Source organism: Fringilla coelebs, assembly GCF_963513975.1.
Source record: "Fringilla coelebs genome assembly, chromosome: 2".
Taxonomy (NCBI): Eukaryota; Metazoa; Chordata; class Aves; order Passeriformes; family Fringillidae; genus Fringilla; species Fringilla coelebs.
Genome location: NC_140029.1, coordinates 31,251,635 through 31,270,159, shown reverse-complemented (window position 1 = coordinate 31,270,159; position 18,525 = coordinate 31,251,635). Strand labels below are relative to the sequence as shown.

At 41.1% G+C, this 18,525-nt stretch overlaps 1 protein-coding gene across 1 annotated transcript in view; it reads right to left on the bottom strand.

The window, feature by feature from the left end:
* Positions 1 to 18,525, bottom strand: part of AFF3 (ALF transcription elongation factor 3) — a gene marked incomplete at both ends in the record, with an annotated part of 315,685 nt that overhangs the window by 85,176 nt on the left and 211,984 nt on the right. The window contains one exon of the mRNA XM_084226662.1: positions 21 to 72. Within this exon, the coding sequence (XP_084082788.1) occupies positions 21 to 72 (52 nt within the window). The remainder of the gene's footprint in view (positions 1 to 20; positions 73 to 18,525) is intronic.

Sequence of the window (18,525 nt, the reverse complement as noted above, 5' to 3'; positions counted from 1 at the left end):
GTTACTTGTCTGGTTCTTACCTGGTCATTCTCCTCTTCATCACTGCTTAACTTGAGGTCATCTTCTAGCATTCTGGAAAGCAAGCAGAATTAATTATAACTTATCAAAATGCTTTAGATTGGGTATTTTCTCAGAGCTGCTGTAAATATTTAATAATGTACATAGAAAGAAAATATATTTTATCCCAGGAACTTTGTAGCTGTGACACTATATCTTATCCAGCTGCCATCAACTAACTTTTTAATTAATTTCCTACTATTGCTGCCTAAAAGAAAATGTTGGTTAGAGTAATAAAGGATTTTGCAAAGATTCTTGTTATTACAGTCACTGACAAACAATTTTTTATGCTAAAAAGAATATTTTTGATGCTGACAGGGAAGTAGTCTGCCTGAGAGGAAATTTTTTGTCCATTTGGCTTTGAACTTACAAAACAGAAGTAGATGTTTACACTGGCAATACTGCAGCACAAAATAAGGCTCAGTGATGTTTCCCAAAGGCCACTTTTACTTTATTGCATGTTTGTTGTAAAATTGACATTGACTGAAACAATTAAAACTAAAATATATTTTCTCAGTGAACAAGAGTATCCACAGGATTTCACTGTCATGTAAATATAGAAAATAATGCATCTTTTCTAATGAGGGTTTCATCCTGCCTTCCCATATCCTTTCCCCAACTTGATTAAACTGGTTCACAAAGAAGAGGAATCTGGTTTTATCCATGTTTTTTTTTACAATCTAAGATTAAGTAACCAGCAGTTAAAGGAGTTGAAGACGTGCAAAGATTTCCCCCAGTGCTTGAAAAGTCTTAGAGAATAGGACCTATTTTTAAAAAGTGCCTCGGTAATAATAGTAATAATTCAGAAAGTTGCTAATTTTTCTTGCACTCTGGGAAAAAAGAATCTGTAATTTCATCTCAGCTCCAGAAGAAAGCTTGGTGAGCAATTCAAACACATCCTGTGCCGTGGGTGGTCCCTGGAGTGTAAGTATTGCAAGAAGACATATGTAGTAATTTCAAACCACCTCCTTGTACTTGTGCCTAGATCTTCCAAGAGCGTGCCTGCAAAGCATGACTCTTCCATGGGCTCCATGGTGTGCTGTGTCTGAAAAGAGCCCAGAGCCCCAGCAGGCTCTCCTCAGCTCCTCGTGTGCGCACAGTCCCTGCCTGCTGCTGCTGGCACAGCTGCTTCCCCATCTCCCCATGGCACCTTTCAGGGAACGGAGGTGGAAGAGAACAGGGCTGGGGGTCTGAGCAGAAATTCTTGCTGGTTCATCTCTTAAAGATTCTCCTCTTGCTTTTTTCCCCACATTTCCTTCTACTTGTGCCAACGTTTCTCCTCTGTAAAATCAACGTATCAAACTCAGCAAAACCTCTTGGCAGTGCAGACACCTTGAATATACAGAACATTCATTGAGTTGGAGGGACTTGACAATCTCCCAGCAGGTCTTGCCTATATTTTATCTCACAGTGTGTCCATTGTTAGGAAAAAGCTCTCTCTGCCATCTCCCAAATCAGCAAACCTTTGATGGCCATATCAATGCAGGCACTGACCCAGCTAACAAGCCCTTTTGAGAAGTGGGCAAACAGGACAGGTATAATGACACAGGATACAGCTCCCAGGGGATAAACCACGTCAGAGAGGCAAAACTTCCTGTAAACACCACAAGATCCATACTGGCCTTGGATCCCATCACTTTCAGGGATCCAAACAATCTTATAACTGCTCATTCTTTTAATTGGATCTGTTTAGGCCATGCCTCAGAAAGCACTGCATGAAAATAGAAAGCTCAGATCTGGGATTTGGCACCTGTGTGATGAAATATGCACTGATAGTGATTTAACCAGAAAGTGGTATGCTTGTGTGAAAAGGAGAACTCCCAGGGTGTCACTTCCTGCTCTTCCTTCAGTGCATGAATTTCTGCTAGTGATGTGGTTGTTAAGCACATTTACTTTAGGTTTAGCAGTTTAGTTCTTCTCCTAAATGGAAACTGAAAAATCAAAAGCATAAAATGAAACATTCTGGATACCTCTGTGTATTTATCAGTGTCCTGGAATTTTGTATTAACATATAAAGAAGTGTTTTGTGAGCTTGTCATTAGAAGCAACTAGGATATTTAGAAGCGTTCGGGCTGTGTGGTCCTGTGAGACAAGGACTACAATCCAGTACCATCCACACAAAAGGAATAACAAACAGCAGCACTGATCCTTCAAACCCTCCTTGCTTGTACATCTTAGACCATCTTTATTTTCCCTGTCTGTTTTTCATTTCAGAAGTGCTGATTTCCAAGAAAAGCACTGCCTGCCTGGGGCTCCTGGCCCCTTTTGGAACCACCATCAGACTACAAACATGCTCCTAACACTGGCGATAGGAAAAAAACCAGGTCATCATAAAATGCTTGCTTGCTTTCTTTTTCCCCCCCTAGAGAGGGATGTGTCTGATACAAGGATGTATCAGGTTGCCAGTATACAGATCTTCCTTGTAAAGCAGGAGCTGTGCAGGTATAACCTCTGTGCCTGAAAGCCTTTGCTGGCTCTCAGACAGCTTTTGCTCTCAGGTGAGGCTCTCAGCCCTCATCCACAAAGCCACAGCCAGAGCAGGACACAGTGTCACCTGGCCTGGGCAGAGAGGCTCCTTGGGCACCAGGGCAAGGTGCTGAGGTCCTTGGGCTGAGGAGGGAATGTTTATGTTACAGGGATTCCATTGTACACTAAGTGTTTTTAGTAAGGTATATCAATTATAAGTACGGATGTTTTTGAGGAATGTTTCTCCTTAGCAGCTCATTTCCATCATGAAAACAATGGTGGTTGAAAGAAGAATTCCACAACTGGACCACTTGAAGACCCCACTTGAAAAGAGTGAGAACAGAAGAGAAGTAAAATACTCTAAGCTCACCAGAGGCATTGCATTAAGTAGTAATTTATCTCAAAAGCACTTTGACACAAATTCAGCACAGAATGAGCTTTGGTACACCCTGTTAGCAGAGCACTTCAGACAATGTTTAAAACCACCCTTGTTTGGGATGGGATTTCTTTACATAGTCTGGCAAACTTAGTGTAAGGATGGAGAGACAAGCACCGACAAGCTCATGTGCAAACACAGCCTTTACAGTTTTTTCAGAACATGCAAAATTCAGGCCAGTAAGTGACATCATGCATGGGCTTCAGATTTTTTAAAATGAACCTGGCTTTGATGTATTTGGGCACTGGTAAAGAGGTAAGGAAATACAACCTTGTAAACAAAAGCCAGAAAAATGAAGTGGTACTCAAAGCAGCTCTGAAAAACACACAGCACCACTTGGGGCTTCTGCACTTGAAAAGGGCACATACGGTCAGGAAGTCACTTTGCAGAACCTAATTATACATTTTAGTGAAATCTCCGTGAGGTTGTGGAGGCAGTGAGGGGTGGGCTCAGGCAGGAGTGCTCACTGCTCTCTAATGAATGCATTTGTTCCTTTCTCTACAAAGAATGAGACAGGTAGAGGCACAGTGAGAGGAAAGGAGGATGGGTTTGGGATATTGGGAAATGCCTCAGCAAGCCAGATGCTTTCATTCTCCAGGAACAAGGGGCTGCAGCCTGGGGTGATGGGCCATTCAGTTAGAGGGGAAAAGGAGGGGCTGTGCAGGCTTACTTAGGAGGAGAGGAAAATCCAAAGTGGTCTGGAGGGCACTGATGTACAACATCTGCCAACATCAACGTGACCGTGTGTCCGAAACTCCGACAGCTCTTTAGAAACCCTGACCTGTTTTAATCTGGGGGTTACTCACTGCATTGGTTCAGAAGGACACTGGGGCTGGGGTAGCCTTGTGCTGCACTCCACTGTGGGACTCTCACTCATCCCAACATGCCAAAGGGCCAGGGGTTGCTCCTGATCAAAATCACAGGGGATTCGGGATGGGAAGTCATCACAGGCTGCCAGGGAACCACCTTGCTCAAATGGAATAGTTGAGACTTGCAACTCTGCTGTTTTGCTTGTCTGCCTTTTCACTGGTTTGTCACTGCAGGAAAGCTAAGTCCCGAGCAAGTGTTATCTTCAGCCCAGCCAGAGCGCAGGGAGTAGCAGGAAGACATCTAGCTTCCCCTCTGGGAATTAACATCCAAGTAACAACAAGTTTCAGGTGTAAGGGTAGAGTCAGGCCTTATGTCAAAGCTTTCTGACAGAGCTGGATGATTCCCCTTCTGAGAAGAAGGAGATGCTGGGGAAGAAGATGTCAAAGCAGCAGTGTCTGGAGGAGGTTGTCCTCAAGAGCCAGCCAAGAATCTGTGGTCACTTTTGATGTATGGAGCCACTCTGAGGTGATTCCAGCATAGCCCTGCTTAGAAGGATATCTATTCTCTTCTACAGTGGAGACATGCCTGAATCCTGGAATTATCCTTCATACCTGCTGGTGCATGTGAAAGAAGCAACAGGCATTACACCTTGTATTTCACTTTAACCTCCGATAAATTTCACATTCCTTGGCCTAAGGTCTGCTTTCCTTCCCCCTGCAAATCACTTACTGAGTCATAAAACTCTCAAAAAATTCCTCTGTGGTGTGTATTTTTTTAAAATTAATTAGAGAAAGATTCCCTTTTGGCATCTCAAGAGAGGTTATACAAATGAGGGACAAAACTCTACGTCCCTCTGGTGGTCTAAGCTACTCTACAAGATATGGCCTTTCTTCATGATAATGTTGATCATTATAACGACCAGAAAAAAAATCAGGACGGGGAAAAATATTGATAGTAATTAAATCAGTTACACTAATGCTTTAGGAGAGAACATGCCAATGGTTTGTGAGCCCAGGATACAAATACATGTATATTGTACTTGTCATTTAAGTAAACTCAGAAGTTGCTGTCTTTGCAATCTGTAAAAGGTCTCCTGAACGTGTTAATCTGATCGAGCGTGTTGTTCCAGTTCAATTCTAGGCAGCATCTCAGTCAGAATACCATGTGAATTATGGACTTCTATGGTTTCTTCTCATTAGGGTAGGAAAGGAACTTCAGTAGTGGAAATATACTTTGATTTTAGCTGAAGTGAAACCCCACTAAGCAAAGAGTTGCAATGAAATACCAAAATCAAATAACTAAGTGCTCATTTGAGTTTAGGTTACCACAATGTTTTATTCTGAATGCTTTTGGAAAATTATCTTATTTTCAATGTACCTTACTGGCATTTTATTTTTTTTCCCATAAATGCATACTGACCTTTCAAGAACTGGGCATTAGTTTTGATATTACCAGAAACCCAGAGAGAAAATAGATATTATTCTAAGCAGCAGTATGCTAGAAGACTTTCAGACTGCCCCCAGATGTTTAAAGTCTCAACAGATGTGCTGATATAGGAGAAGAAAACTATTCCTTCACATTATAAAAAAAGCAAAACAAAACCTTCCTGGGGCACAGCACAATGCAAGACCTTTAACTCTTGTCCCCAGCAAAATGAGAGAGAATGCCAGGTGGGAATCTGATGTTCCTACCCAGACTGTGCCCTTATGTTACTGGGATTGTTTCAGCTATGAGTGCTCACGTACATAATATGACTTAAGCTCCAATAAGACAAATGTACCTTCAGTTTCTGGCTGTCTTCCATTGCTTTCTAAAAGAGAAAAGCTAGGAAAAAAATGCCTGGTAAGAAGTACAGAGAATTCATAAGAAACAGATGAACATGTTTCCTTTCTTAAAAAAAAAAAAAAAAAAAAAAAGAAAAAGTAAAAAAAAAGAAAAAAGGAAAACGAATGTTGTTGCTATAACCTTGGTTACTTGCACATAACACATGGGCAGTTATATATTCACTACTTACCTACAGCCAAACCAGGTATTTCAAATAGCTTTGTTTACTAATCCTAAATATAGGAGTGGCTGCTTTTATACAGTAGTAATTTTTAATTAATTAGATTCTGATTGCTGAAATTATTTTTCACTCTAGTGCTATAACTGATGCAAATGTTTCACTTTGGAAAAGCTCATGCATTTATATTATCTGAAAAGTGTAGTATTTATTTTTGTTTTATACAAAATAAAGTCAAAAGCTTATGGATTAAGGTAAGCAACAAGATCAAGAGGATATTTTATAAGTGCTGTAACAGAGCTTTCAACAGGATTGTAAGACCTCTGCAAGCACTGCTTGCAGCATGTAAAATTCACTCTGGATATATGATGTTTAAGTTGTAAAAATCCCCTAACAAACAGTTTGTGCAAGTTCTGCTACACAGAAACATGCAGGAAAACATGATTATATAGAATACCATCAAATCTAATTAAAAACAGAGGGAGAAAGCCAGTAAAATCAGGCTGGTGAAATATTAATGTACTTAATGCTGGAATGAAGCCTATATATCAATGTGAGATTTAATTCCAGAGCATAGAATTTAAATGCCTGAAAAACGGACTCAGTCTATAGAAATAGAATTAGCAATTCCAATAAAAAATAGATACTCTGAAGGAAAAGTTTTCTGTCCTTGGCTTGAATCCATCTAGGCTGGTCTGCCCTGCTCTTCAAAACCATTTAGACCGGCTAAATATTCTGCTAAATTCCCATTACACTGATGGTCTCATTAGAAATGCAAGGCAGTCCTCTCCAAGGGATACAGCCATCACTCTCTCCTAGGAGCAGAAGCTGAAATAAGGTTTCTTCTGCAGCAGCTGCCCCTGTGAGCGACTGTGTTTGCCCTGGTGATGTTTTTCCCCTATAAAGAAAGGGACAACAAGTGCAATTGAATCATACCCTGATTTTTTTAAGTCCTTGGCAGGGTGGTGAGAAAGTGCCCCACAGACCACAGCAATTCCTGAGAATGATGTTTGGGCAGAAGGACCCAGAGTACCTCCTGAAAAATGAGAGGGATTGAGGAAAGCAAGGAAACAAACGCCTGTGAGGCCGCTCCCTGAACAAGGAAGGTGCCAAAAAATGCACAAATACTCAGAAGAAGGGAAGAGCGATGAGCGACACATCAGCAGCTCTCACCTAAGTGGTCCAATCAGTCTGAAGGATTGCCAAAGTTTCATGGCTAATCATGCTCTGTGTGACAGGAGGAAACACATTTGAGGAATAAGAGTTCTGAATGTGCTGCTTGCAATTTTCTGATCTGTTTCTTGCCTGCCTGCCCCTGCACCCCCCAAAGCTTCTCTAGGCATGATAAGCAGTTATTTACTAACGCTCTCCCTCTGATTTCCGAGCCATTGCTGATGCTGCCACCTAAAAAATATTCATTTCAAATGTGAAATGAAGTAAGAGTGTACGAACTGCAGCACTGCCTGTGTCAGCCATTGTGGCAGAAATCTTGGGGAATTTATTGTGTCTGAGACAGAGCTGCCACTGCCGAGTCTCCGAGCTGAATGTGCAGCATCTGATTTTGTACTCTGATTATTTCCTTCCAAATGATCTCTTACTGCCTAATCCCCAGCAATACAAGCATCTGTCCTTATGCTGGAGTCATCATGAGGGTGAGGTTTACCCCACATTTCAAGGTACATCATGAATAACCCTCAGATTTTGCTAGCCAGTGGTGTTCCAGCCAGTGCCTGTATGGTGACATGGAAGATCTGAGGTGTACGGACATTTCTCTCTGGGGTAGCTGATTTTAAATAACTTATTGTCTCTAGGCACTGTTCAGCTTCCTGTCTGTCTAATAGGCAAACCTGCTTTTTCTCATGTAAAAAAAGTATTTATTGACTCTAACATTATTACAGCTTTAATACTTCCAGTTAATGAGGGGCTATTGCTAGAATTTCTTTATCATTGTTGTTTTTCATGTCCCTTAAGAAACTCTCCTTGAGCTTTTGTCTAGTATCATCCATTCCTTTTATCCATATTCAGTATTTTACATTTTCTTTTTTAGACTGTTATATGTCATGTGTATTTATTCATACTACATGTATTTTAAATTTCATGTCTTTTGCACAAATTGCTTTTTCTTTTTAATTCCTAGTTTTACTTGACTACTGAACTAAAGCTGAACTAGCTTTTTGTTGGTTTTTGCCTTGATTGTAGAAATGCAGCCTTTTGCTAGCCTAACAAACTCTGCTTTAAAAATTTCAAGTTGCCTTGTTTCTAGGCTTTTCTACCCCATCAATTTATGGTCAACAATTTCTTATGCTTTGGGACACCCACCTTTCCTTATTGGGACTGTCCTTTATTTTTCTAGCTTGTACATAATAAAATCATGGTCTGGTTCGCCATGTGCTTCCCATCCACTGACCAATTTATCTTTATTCAAATGAAGGGTGAGAATGCCTGGTAAAAAGTCATCAGTGCTAGAAAAGCGCCACAAAGACCATCTACAATCTTTACTCCACTTTCAAAGCTGTCTGTGTGGACCTCTGGTGATACCTTCCAAACTAAGACCTCTGCAATCCACTTGATTAATCTCCCTTTCCTTTACAGATTGTTGCCTATGGAGCACCTTCATCCTCTTTTCTAACTAGAGTTGATATTCAGTTGATATTTTGTCTCTGGGATAAAGAAGAAGTTTGTTGGATATCCTGAGCTGGAGTTTTCCATGTCAAGAAAGGCTAGAGGAGGAAAGGAACAATTCTCAAAGGCACCTGGCTGACTGGCTGATACAGAGAGGCTATTGCAGAATATATGAATGGCACAGGAACATATGGGAACTATACCTCCTCCATTCCCTCTGCAGCTCCAGCCAGTAGAAGCACATCTGTGAAAGACACACCAGGACCCCTGAAGTTTTCAGCATTTCCTTTCAAATACTTTGCCTAGCCATTTCCTGGAAAGTCACTAAATGTATTTTACTCAGTCCCGTCTGCAATACTTATAGCTTCATTTAGTTTTAATATAGTTATAAATGGGCTGTAGCGGCCTGCTTTTTTTAATAACTAAGTAAATGAAACCCTGTCTGTAATAATAAATGAACCATCCATCTGGGAGGCCTCCAGTAAAAATTTCAACAGGTATTTATTGCTCCTTTATGTAAACAGTACTCTGGACAATACAAGTGATTATACTCTCTGTCAGCCTTGTCAGGAAGGAGACAGTAGAGTTTTGGATGAAGTTCCATAGCATACACACTGAATTTAGCAGTTTATTTGACTAGATGGAGAAAAAAATGATTAAAACAAGAAAATAAACAGACAAGAATCCAGTTGGCTACTGTGAAAGGAAGCATACCATTTTATTTAAAGATACAGGCTGTGAGGATAATCAATAGAAAATTGACAGGTCTGTAGTGCTACAGACTTCTCGCAATTCCAGATGCTACACAGACAGCTCCCTAAACAACCCCACCCCCTCAAAAGTGGAAGGAGTTTCACTGTAAAATCAACTCTTTACAGAGACTTTAAAATATATTGTACCCTTATGGAAGAGCAGTGCCTTGGGACAATCTCCAACTGGAGTTGAAATTCATGCTATCCCTCCCTGAGGGTCATCCCTTTCATTCATGGACACTGTTCACACTCTGGAAAGGGCAAAAGCGTGACACTTTTCAAGTAATGAAACTTTAATTTAAAGAAATCTCACTGTGAAAATCATCTTCATACCAGTGTTATATTCTGGCTCCTAATTACACACCGTTACATTGGAATAATACAATGTCAGAATAAATTGTCAAATAACAAATTCTAATAACTAATTCCACTGTGTGGCAAGGTGGGGGGGAGGGAAGAAAGAAACAAGAGGCAGAAAGACCTGAAAACTCACACATGGCCAAGGTGGTGTGCTATGACTCGATGCTGAGGAGTGAGCCATGGGGAGTTCTGTGCATTAAACATGCAGGGGCCATTGTGACTTTTGTCAAAATTTCCAGCCTTCAAATTTCTGTGGGAATGAGCTTAAACCTCTCCCATGAGCAGATTTCTCAGAGCCTTTCATTTTCAGCCGAGATAGTCACAGGGAAGAATGCACTATTTTTTTCCTTCTGAGGCAGACTGTAAAAGGAAAGCAAAGCTCTCTGCCCAACCCCAGGCATCCTGCCCCATGGGGCAAATGGATTGCTGCTCCTTAGGAGTCCTGCAGCCTGCATGCTCAGCTCAGAGACAGGGAATGTGCTGCTCCTGAAGCTACATCCATGGCCAGGGTGTTTCCAACAGGGTTACCTGGCTTCTCAAGGTTAATTTATTAGGAGATGGTGCATTAGTGATAGTGCTCTCTTTACTCCTCTCTGCTTCTGGTATGTTGGGGAAAAGAGAATCCCAACAGGGCAGACATCTCTGAACTGATAGCAGTCCTGCCAAAATACAGGAATTCTCGGGTTTGCTTGAGGATGGGCTGAAGGAGGAAGGGAGAGAGGAAGGGGCTGCTAAGGGAGCTCCAGGACTTGGAGCACAAGTTCTGCAGGGACAGGGAAGGTGGAGGCTGGCACTGGCACCTGGGGCAAGTTCCTGGCCATGAACTTTGCTGCTGGGGGAAGACAACACATGTGCAAGGTGCAGTGGCCAGCTAATTCCTTTGCTTCCCACGGAGCAGCAGGGAAGGGATGGGTGCTCACGCAGGGTCCCATCAATTCAAACTGCCCTGTGCAGCTCCACTGAGGAGGGGGTTTCCCCCAGCTGCCCTGGGGTCTGGTGTCACCAAGTGCTTCTGGCCTGCTTGTTTCACTTGGAGATAACCCCTTCTAGGGTGCATAATTGGCTATTCCTCTTTCTTAGAAATAATCTCCTTTGGACATGGCAACAGCAAAAATAGTCAGCTGAGGGCTGCTCCTCGGATGAGAAGAGATTTATTCCCAGCATTCAGATGCACATGCTGTGCAGAAATACACCACCTGCACTCCAATATATATGTATTTAAAAAAAAAAAGAAAAGAAAAAGTCCTTTTTCTAAAAAACACTCTTTGAAAAAAATTATGAATTTAGCTCTCAAACAGTAAACCACACTATATCTCCTTTCTAATGTCTCTTTTTAAATATACACCAGGGAACAACTCTCATAACTCACTTGAAACACACTATCTTATGAGTTATAGGTCAGTCTTCTATGCTCAGAGTGTGTGTTGCACTTCCACACAACCTTATGAATTTTCCATCCCTCATCATTCATATCATGTCAGAATATCTATTACAAACCCTTGTTTGCAAGAAGGGCTTCTATTTTATCCTTTCCTTTTATCACTGCTCCTAAATTTTCTTCTGGACACCAGCTTGGCATGCTGGCAGTATCATGCTGGCAGTTTCTGAGAAAAAATCAGTCAAAAAGCCTGTGTCAGGATTGTAAAGAAATTGCAAAGAAATTGCAAAGAATTGAAAAGAAATAGCCTATTTTAACTAATAGGAGTAGTGTATAAAAATGAATTAAACACAATTGTATTCTGATTGCCAACTTCTACCACCCAGCAGCAAACTACCACAACCATATCCTAAAAAAATATTCATTTGGAAGTCTAAATTATATCTGATAATGCTTTCTGCCATCATAAAACTTTGGAAATGTTGAATCATCTCAAGAAAAATGTCAACAATAATTTTTCACAAAGACTCAAGCACGGACAAGACTGACTAGAGTCTTGTGTGAGGGATTTAGAGCTGAGGGGAATTTTCTAACACAGTTTAACCATCAGGAACAGTGTGAGGACCAGCCAAAATGCTTGGCAATTGCTAGATTTGAGCAATGCTTTTCCCTAAATAATTAAAGAAGTTTAAAGTCTGTATAAAATTACAAACTTCAACATTTCTGAAATGCTGTTCAAAAACATTACTTTGAAATATTCTTGTATCTAGTACTGTAACAAGGGTGCCCAAGCACTATCAGGGGTAAGGTAACCTAAATGAAATTATTAGCCCAGAATGTAGTTCTTTTACATTTTGCTGAGAAAATTAACAAAACTATTTTTATTTTCAGTTACCCCACATAATTTTTATTGCATTAAGCAAAATATCAATTACCCCAGCTGATCCAGAAGCTAGTTTAATTCCGTTTGCAACCTACATTTGTTTTGAGTTTCATATGGGTCCACAGTACTTACTGGCTTCTTTCATTTTTTCTCTCTCATTGGCAGTTAATTGAAACTTTCAGTGAATTATTTTTTTCTGTCATCAGTTGTCAGACTGACATTAATAGATGCAAATATCCTCAGCAGTGTTGTGAGCAAGTGTCGCAATGAACCAAGCACACAGGAGTTGGATTCTCAGATTGCTGCGCCACTGAAATGGAAGGATTTGTGTTGCTGGCTTTTTTAGTTTTGCTTGTTTATTTCATAGAAACAGACAGGAATAAAGAATACTTGCTTAAATCTGCTCTGTTACATAGCTGGTTGTTTGGTTTGTATGTTTGTAATTTAGGATTATCTGATTCTTTTCCCAGGAAAAGAATTCTGTGCAGGCCCAACAGGATCTACCTATGGCCTCCACCTTTGAAAAAATGGCTTTAAGTACCACTTGACTTGCTATTACTTGATGTCAGCTCCAGTCCAATCAAAGCAATCACTATTATTTCAGAAGTATTTTTGGGTGTGGAAATAAAACATAGAGAACTTAATATTGTCAGAGCTGTGGATAATTATCTGTTTGATATTTAAATAAGAATAAACCCTACAGATAATCATACATGAATTTAGTACAACTGCAAATATGGTGTCTATATTGTGCAATATATATTCAAGAAGTCCTATATACAAGGAATGACACTTGACTTTTGAAGAATTCAATTTAGTAGTAACATTGTTAAGGATCAAAAGTAGATCTCCTGAACTAAATGTATTGGGTTACTTTAATCATCAGTGTCACTCTAGTAAAACCAGTTTCATCAGCAATTAATTTAGCTCACTATATTACCTTCAAGGCAAATGATTTTTACTGATAAGAGAAAAAACTTCAGATGTATATATTATATCAGGCACTTAAATATTTTTAGTGCTGATGACAGCAGAGATGGCTGATAAAAATAAGAAATAAAATAGACAAAATGTAGGAGACTGACAATAAAGAGCTTTGAAATATGTAAATTCCTTTCCAGAAGTTCTACAAACCCTTAGATTATCTCCAGCAGCAGAGTGTTTATTAGTCTAAAGAAATCATTGTGCATTTTTCAGTGTACTACAGAAAGGTTTTTCCTGTTCCAAAAATGCAGCAACCAGCCCTCATTACATCTTTTTATAAATGTCTTGAAAGCTGCAAGTTTATTTGCAATTGAAAGGAGTTCCAAAGAAGAACAGGGAGTAAAAAGAGGAATTCTGTCAGAATTTTCCTATTGATACTTTCTCTCACCCTTCCATCTAGCTGAACACACTTGCTCTCCTCATTACCAGGATCATTAACTAGTATGAAACAGGACCCATCCTATCAAGACCAATTTGCTACTGGGCTTTATCCTATTGCATTGTTTTCTAGTGAGAGATCTCTGCATAGGTACCTTCCCAACACCCTAAGAAATCAGAAGTGAGCAAACCCACGATAATTCTCATTCAATCAGAAAGAGGAAATAGAAGCAAAGAGATTCACTGCTTTTAAACAAAGTCACTGTTCAGGCAGATTGAGAAGCTCCAGGTCCTGCTGGGATAGGCACTGCCTCAGATGTGCCTGTGACCCAACATCTCGCTGTTCACTCTCTACTTCATCTTTGAGCCTGCACTAGGGGGAAATTTTGCGTGAAAGAAAGCCAAAGCCAAGGTGGGGAGGTGAAGAGGTGCTGAAATCCTCCAGAGAACAATCTCTCTTCTATCAGAGCACAGCAGAGCTACTGGAACAGAATATGTCAACACTCCAGAGCCCCTAATTCTCTGGCAAAAAGGCATTCCTACCTGAGACAGAGCAAGTGGGTTTTATGTAAAGAATGCATTTATTCATCTGCAGAATGTTGCAAATAAAAAATAAAATTGGACTGGACAATTTCAATTTCTTCCAGAAAAACCCATAACATTTGACCTATTTTGGTATTTTAAATCAAAATTTGATTATTTTAAGCTACGTGTGAGAGATCATTCATTCCTTACAAGGATTTGTTGTATTGCTTGTTTAGATTAGGATTAAATATTTTATCACGCTGGGACTGTTAACTCTTGACTTTCTTTACTGCTACACTCACGCAGTTATTAACTCCTGAAAGTCTTTGGTTTGGCATGTAATTGCTTCTTCCAGTAGTTTTTTTGAGATCTGAAACTGCACTTAGAAGTGGCCTTTAAAAACTTGGTTTTTTGATGGAGTTTCCCCCCATCCTTGTAATAGCTATGACAATTGGCCTGCTAATTATTATCATGTGCTATTAAAAATACATTTCAGCAGATGCATGAAGGAGCAGCAGGTAGAGGTAGGTTCCTCCTGCAGCCCTGCCTGGCGCCACTGGGCTGGGTGTGGGATGTCCCTGCAGCTGGGGGACGGTCCCTGACTGCCCCTCTGATGGGGACAGCTCTGCTGCCTGTGGGGCCTCAGATTTTAGCTTTTCTGTTTTGCAGATTCTGTACTGCTTTAGTGTGTACTTCTCAGCCTCATATTATGGGATAGTAAACTCTCTTCACAGAGTAGGCAGACAAAAGAATTCCTTCTCTAGCTGGGGACCAAGGACAAATGACCTAAATCTCAGGCCCAAGAGCATAAACAACAGTGGACTGGAGAGAGGAAAACAAGAAGGATGGGACTTCATCAGCTAAAACTATAATTGGACAGTTAACTCCAATATGCTAATGGACCAGAACTTATAAAAGTGTGAAGCCCCGTTAGAGGTTGTCCATTTTGTCACCATTTGGGGTTCATCTTGGGTGTAGCCCTGGCTGGGCTCTTGTGCTGCCCAAGGTGTGTCTTTTGAGGCCTTCTAATAAATCCCTACTTTATTCTGTAACTCTGTCTGGTCTCTGCTCTAGTCAGCCCCACAAGGCATCCGCAGCATGGCTTTCTGTGGGGCCTGGCTCTGTCCCAGCCCGGCGCTGCCATGGCAGTGACCCTGCAGGCAGGCAAGAACACCTGAAATCAGCCAAACTCGGGGTGTCCCTTGTCACAGCCAGGAGGGCTGGCTGAAAATGAGCTTGGAAGGATGGCCATGCCCTCTGGGGTGCTCTGGGAATGAGGGGGAGGGCTGCCCATAGCCTGCAGCACCTTCCCATGCACAGCTCTTGGGGCTGCTTCTGATGCAGCTGAAACACCAAGGATGGAGACCTTGTCCCACAGCCCCAGCTCTGAGCCTGCAAAGGGGAAATGGAGACACAGGAGGGGCCCTTCCCCAGCTGCTTGTGGCTCAGGGTTAGTCCCCAAGGAGTTCTGGGATGGCACTCAGGGCTGGGGCAAGGGACACTGTCACACATGCCCCAAAGAACCACACCAGGGGCTTAAAAATGTTGAAGACCTGGGCAAAGGCAGACAGAACGGAGTGTCTAGCTATTTAAACACAAACAAAGATATTTGGGACTGAAACCCAGGTCACAGCCCCGTTTTGGGGCTCCAGGCACAACCTGAGCCGTTTGCATCTTTGCTCTGACCCCACTCCCGAGGTGTGAGTGCCCTCTGACATGGGAGAGCAGGAAGAGGGCAGGGAGCAGGCGCTGGCACACCCTGCAGGGCATCACTCCTGGGCACCACCCCAGCCCTGAGCTGCTCTCCCTCCCCTGAGGACACTGTGCAAGGACTGAACCCAAGGAAGGAACAAGGAGGAAGGTACTAGTGAGAATTTACTTTGTGGTTCTAGTAGGAGCATCTTCAGTGCTCTTCAAAGATGGGGATGCTGATGTATTACATTGCCCCCCTGGACAGGTAAGGAGTGGGAGCTGTATAATGTATGGTGAGCATTTGATCACCAACCTCAAACAGATTTAGGGAAAAAAAATAATAATACACACTGAAAAATAAGTGGATGCAAACTAGGACACAAATATTTTCCATAGAATGCTGATTAATGTTGCATCAAATCACAATAAAATAGCCCCCAAGGCTCATTTTCCTATTTGTAAAAGGGTAATAATGATTAGCTTTACCAATGTTTGTAGCAGGCTGTGAGAGGGGTTGTGTGTTCAAAAGAAATACGAATGACCTGAAGAGGTCATTAGTTTGGGGATATTCTCTTGGACTGGCACCAAATCTCCTCTGACTCTACCTAACAAATCATACAGCAAAGAGTGAACTTTCATCTGCACTAGCTTCAGGCATATTTTAAATTACTTAAATGAGTGTAATTGCAAAATAATTTTACTCCACTGTTTTATAGCAGTTTTCTTGTTCTGCCAAAGGCAAGACTGGCAAGCCCTTGAAGGACAGGAGGCTGCTGAGAGGCTCATATTTTGTCAGGACTTCTCAGTCCAGAGGACTCACCTCATCTCAGCTAACATCCCATCACACAGGACCAGCACCCTGAGCCCCACCAGCAGGCAGGGCACCCCTGATTTACACCACTGGCACTTGGTCTGAGCATCTGATGAGGTGCTAACTATAGCAGGTCTGTGTGACTTGACTGTAGTCCTAGAGGTAATTTCCTACACCTTATTACCACATAATAATGGCCTCTTAACAACCAGGCTAATCAAGAATTAATGAGGCACTAAAACACTTTTAGGAACAATGAAGGATTAAAAAATTTCTCTTATGTGTTTTATTTAAAAAGCAATTAATTTTATAGTTACTGCCCTTACTTTGGAGTCATGTAAAAAGTCTTGGTACTTATCAAATGTATCAGTTAAAAGGTTTTATTCCTTTATCATTTATTTACTTATGTGAGGCTGCACATAACCTCAAGACAGTAGAACCAGATTTGGGCCCTGTCTGCCTCCCTCATGTAATTCCATTTGTCTGCTCAGACACTCCCCTGCTCTCACATGGTGAAGTACAACACCAAAATCAGAACAAAGTCAGCCCAAATCCACACTACTGCCAAAAAGGGATTTTTTTTTTCCTTATCTCTGGAAACTAGAGTGTTAGGGATTTTTATTTTGTTTTCTTTTGTTGGTGGTTTTTGTTGTTGTTATTGTTGTTGTTGTTTTGTTGGGGTTTGGTTTTTTTTTTTTTTGGTTTTTTTTTTTTTTTGTTTGTTTTTTGTTTTAGTTTTTGGGAAGAGAGGGTGCACTTCAATGGGGAGCCATCCTCGACAGAAGTTTTTGAGAAACAGAGTGAAATAAATGGTGGGGAAAAAGTAGGGATAATTTATGCTGCTAAAGGATTTCATATCAGTGACTCCATGCTGAATTAAAGCCCAAAAATGTATGCCTTTACCATTAGCCTGGAAGGGATAATCAAAACAAAAACATGTTCAGATTTGACTTATTTTTTAAAACTTCCTTCTGTGGTGTAAGGATGGGGGATATATCTTGGTTTGCTGAGAAAATCCCCAAAATAGATCATTCTGTGACAGATAACAGTTATGGTTAATAATTCCACTGCTGACATTGAAATTACACCAATTCCCAACATAATGGATAAGTAAATAGCACATCAGAAATTCTCAGATGCTTCCACACTTCCTATGCAATCAAAAAAAGAGAACTCCCTCATTAAATAATACACTGTCAGAAAAGGCAATTTGATTAAATAAACCTATCTGTCAATCATGCCTAAAGTTATAAAAGGAAAACATTTTGTAGCTAAGTAAAACTTTTCTCCATATTAATATCTCTCTCTCTCTTTTTATTTTCTTTTTCTTGTGTGATTCTTAAAGAGAAGTAATGAAAAACTATGTGCCCTAAAGGAAGATTGGGGCAATACCTAGCACCTGACAAAAGAGTTAGAAGTTAGTCTTTACCATTAAACAGAGGTGACATGATGGAAAAAGCAAGGGAGAACGAAGGCAAATTATGATATGCACTAATCCAGAAATCTGAGCTACTGTGGGTGTAATTTTTGTATCCCTTGTTAAATACATCTCTTTATTTCTTTTCTGTTTTTCAGAAGACATGGAGACATGTTTTGAAAGGGAGAAATAGAAAATGGGAGGGCTCACACAGGTGAAAAACAGTAAGAAATGAGGCTGCAGGGGATGAATCCTGACAAAACCAGGAATGTGATGGTAGGAAAACAACAGAAGGTTGCAGCAAGGAAGAAAATGAGGGGTAGAAAGTAGAAGGGGTGGATGGCAAAGGATGGACAGCAAGTAACAAGGCAGGGAAAGAGAAATCAGAAATCATAGCTTGCATTGAGCCTAAGGTGCCCAAGGATACCTGGAGAGTGGGCAGGGTTTTGGGGCTGTTCCCCACATTTGTTCTACTGGTTCCCCTCTGCCCCATTCCCAGTGCCACACTACCAAAGCATCAAACACTACCAAAGCAGCAGCAAATGAGGCCACACGTTACCCAGCTGCATTACAACAACAGTGGGGTTAATTTTTCATGCTATTTAATTTCATCAACACTCTGGGCTGGGGAGAGGGGGAGAGTTGTGTAACATGGTGTGATGGGTGGAAAGTCTCTGAACGTCACTGTGTCTGGTGGCCAAAGATGGAAACGGGGTCTGGCAGCTCACTCTCCTTGGCTTTGGGAGGCAGCAGCTTCTTAGGACATCAAATACTTAATTAACTGAGCTGCAGAATTGTAGGATAAGATTCATGCAGTTCCTTCTCTGATGGGAGAGTGTCAGCCTGGACCATGCTGTTCTGGGTGAGTCCTTAAAGCTAATGCAACTCATACAGAAGACATTCTTTGAAAAGAACCAGAGATTTATTTGAATAAAAATCTGAATGGATGACA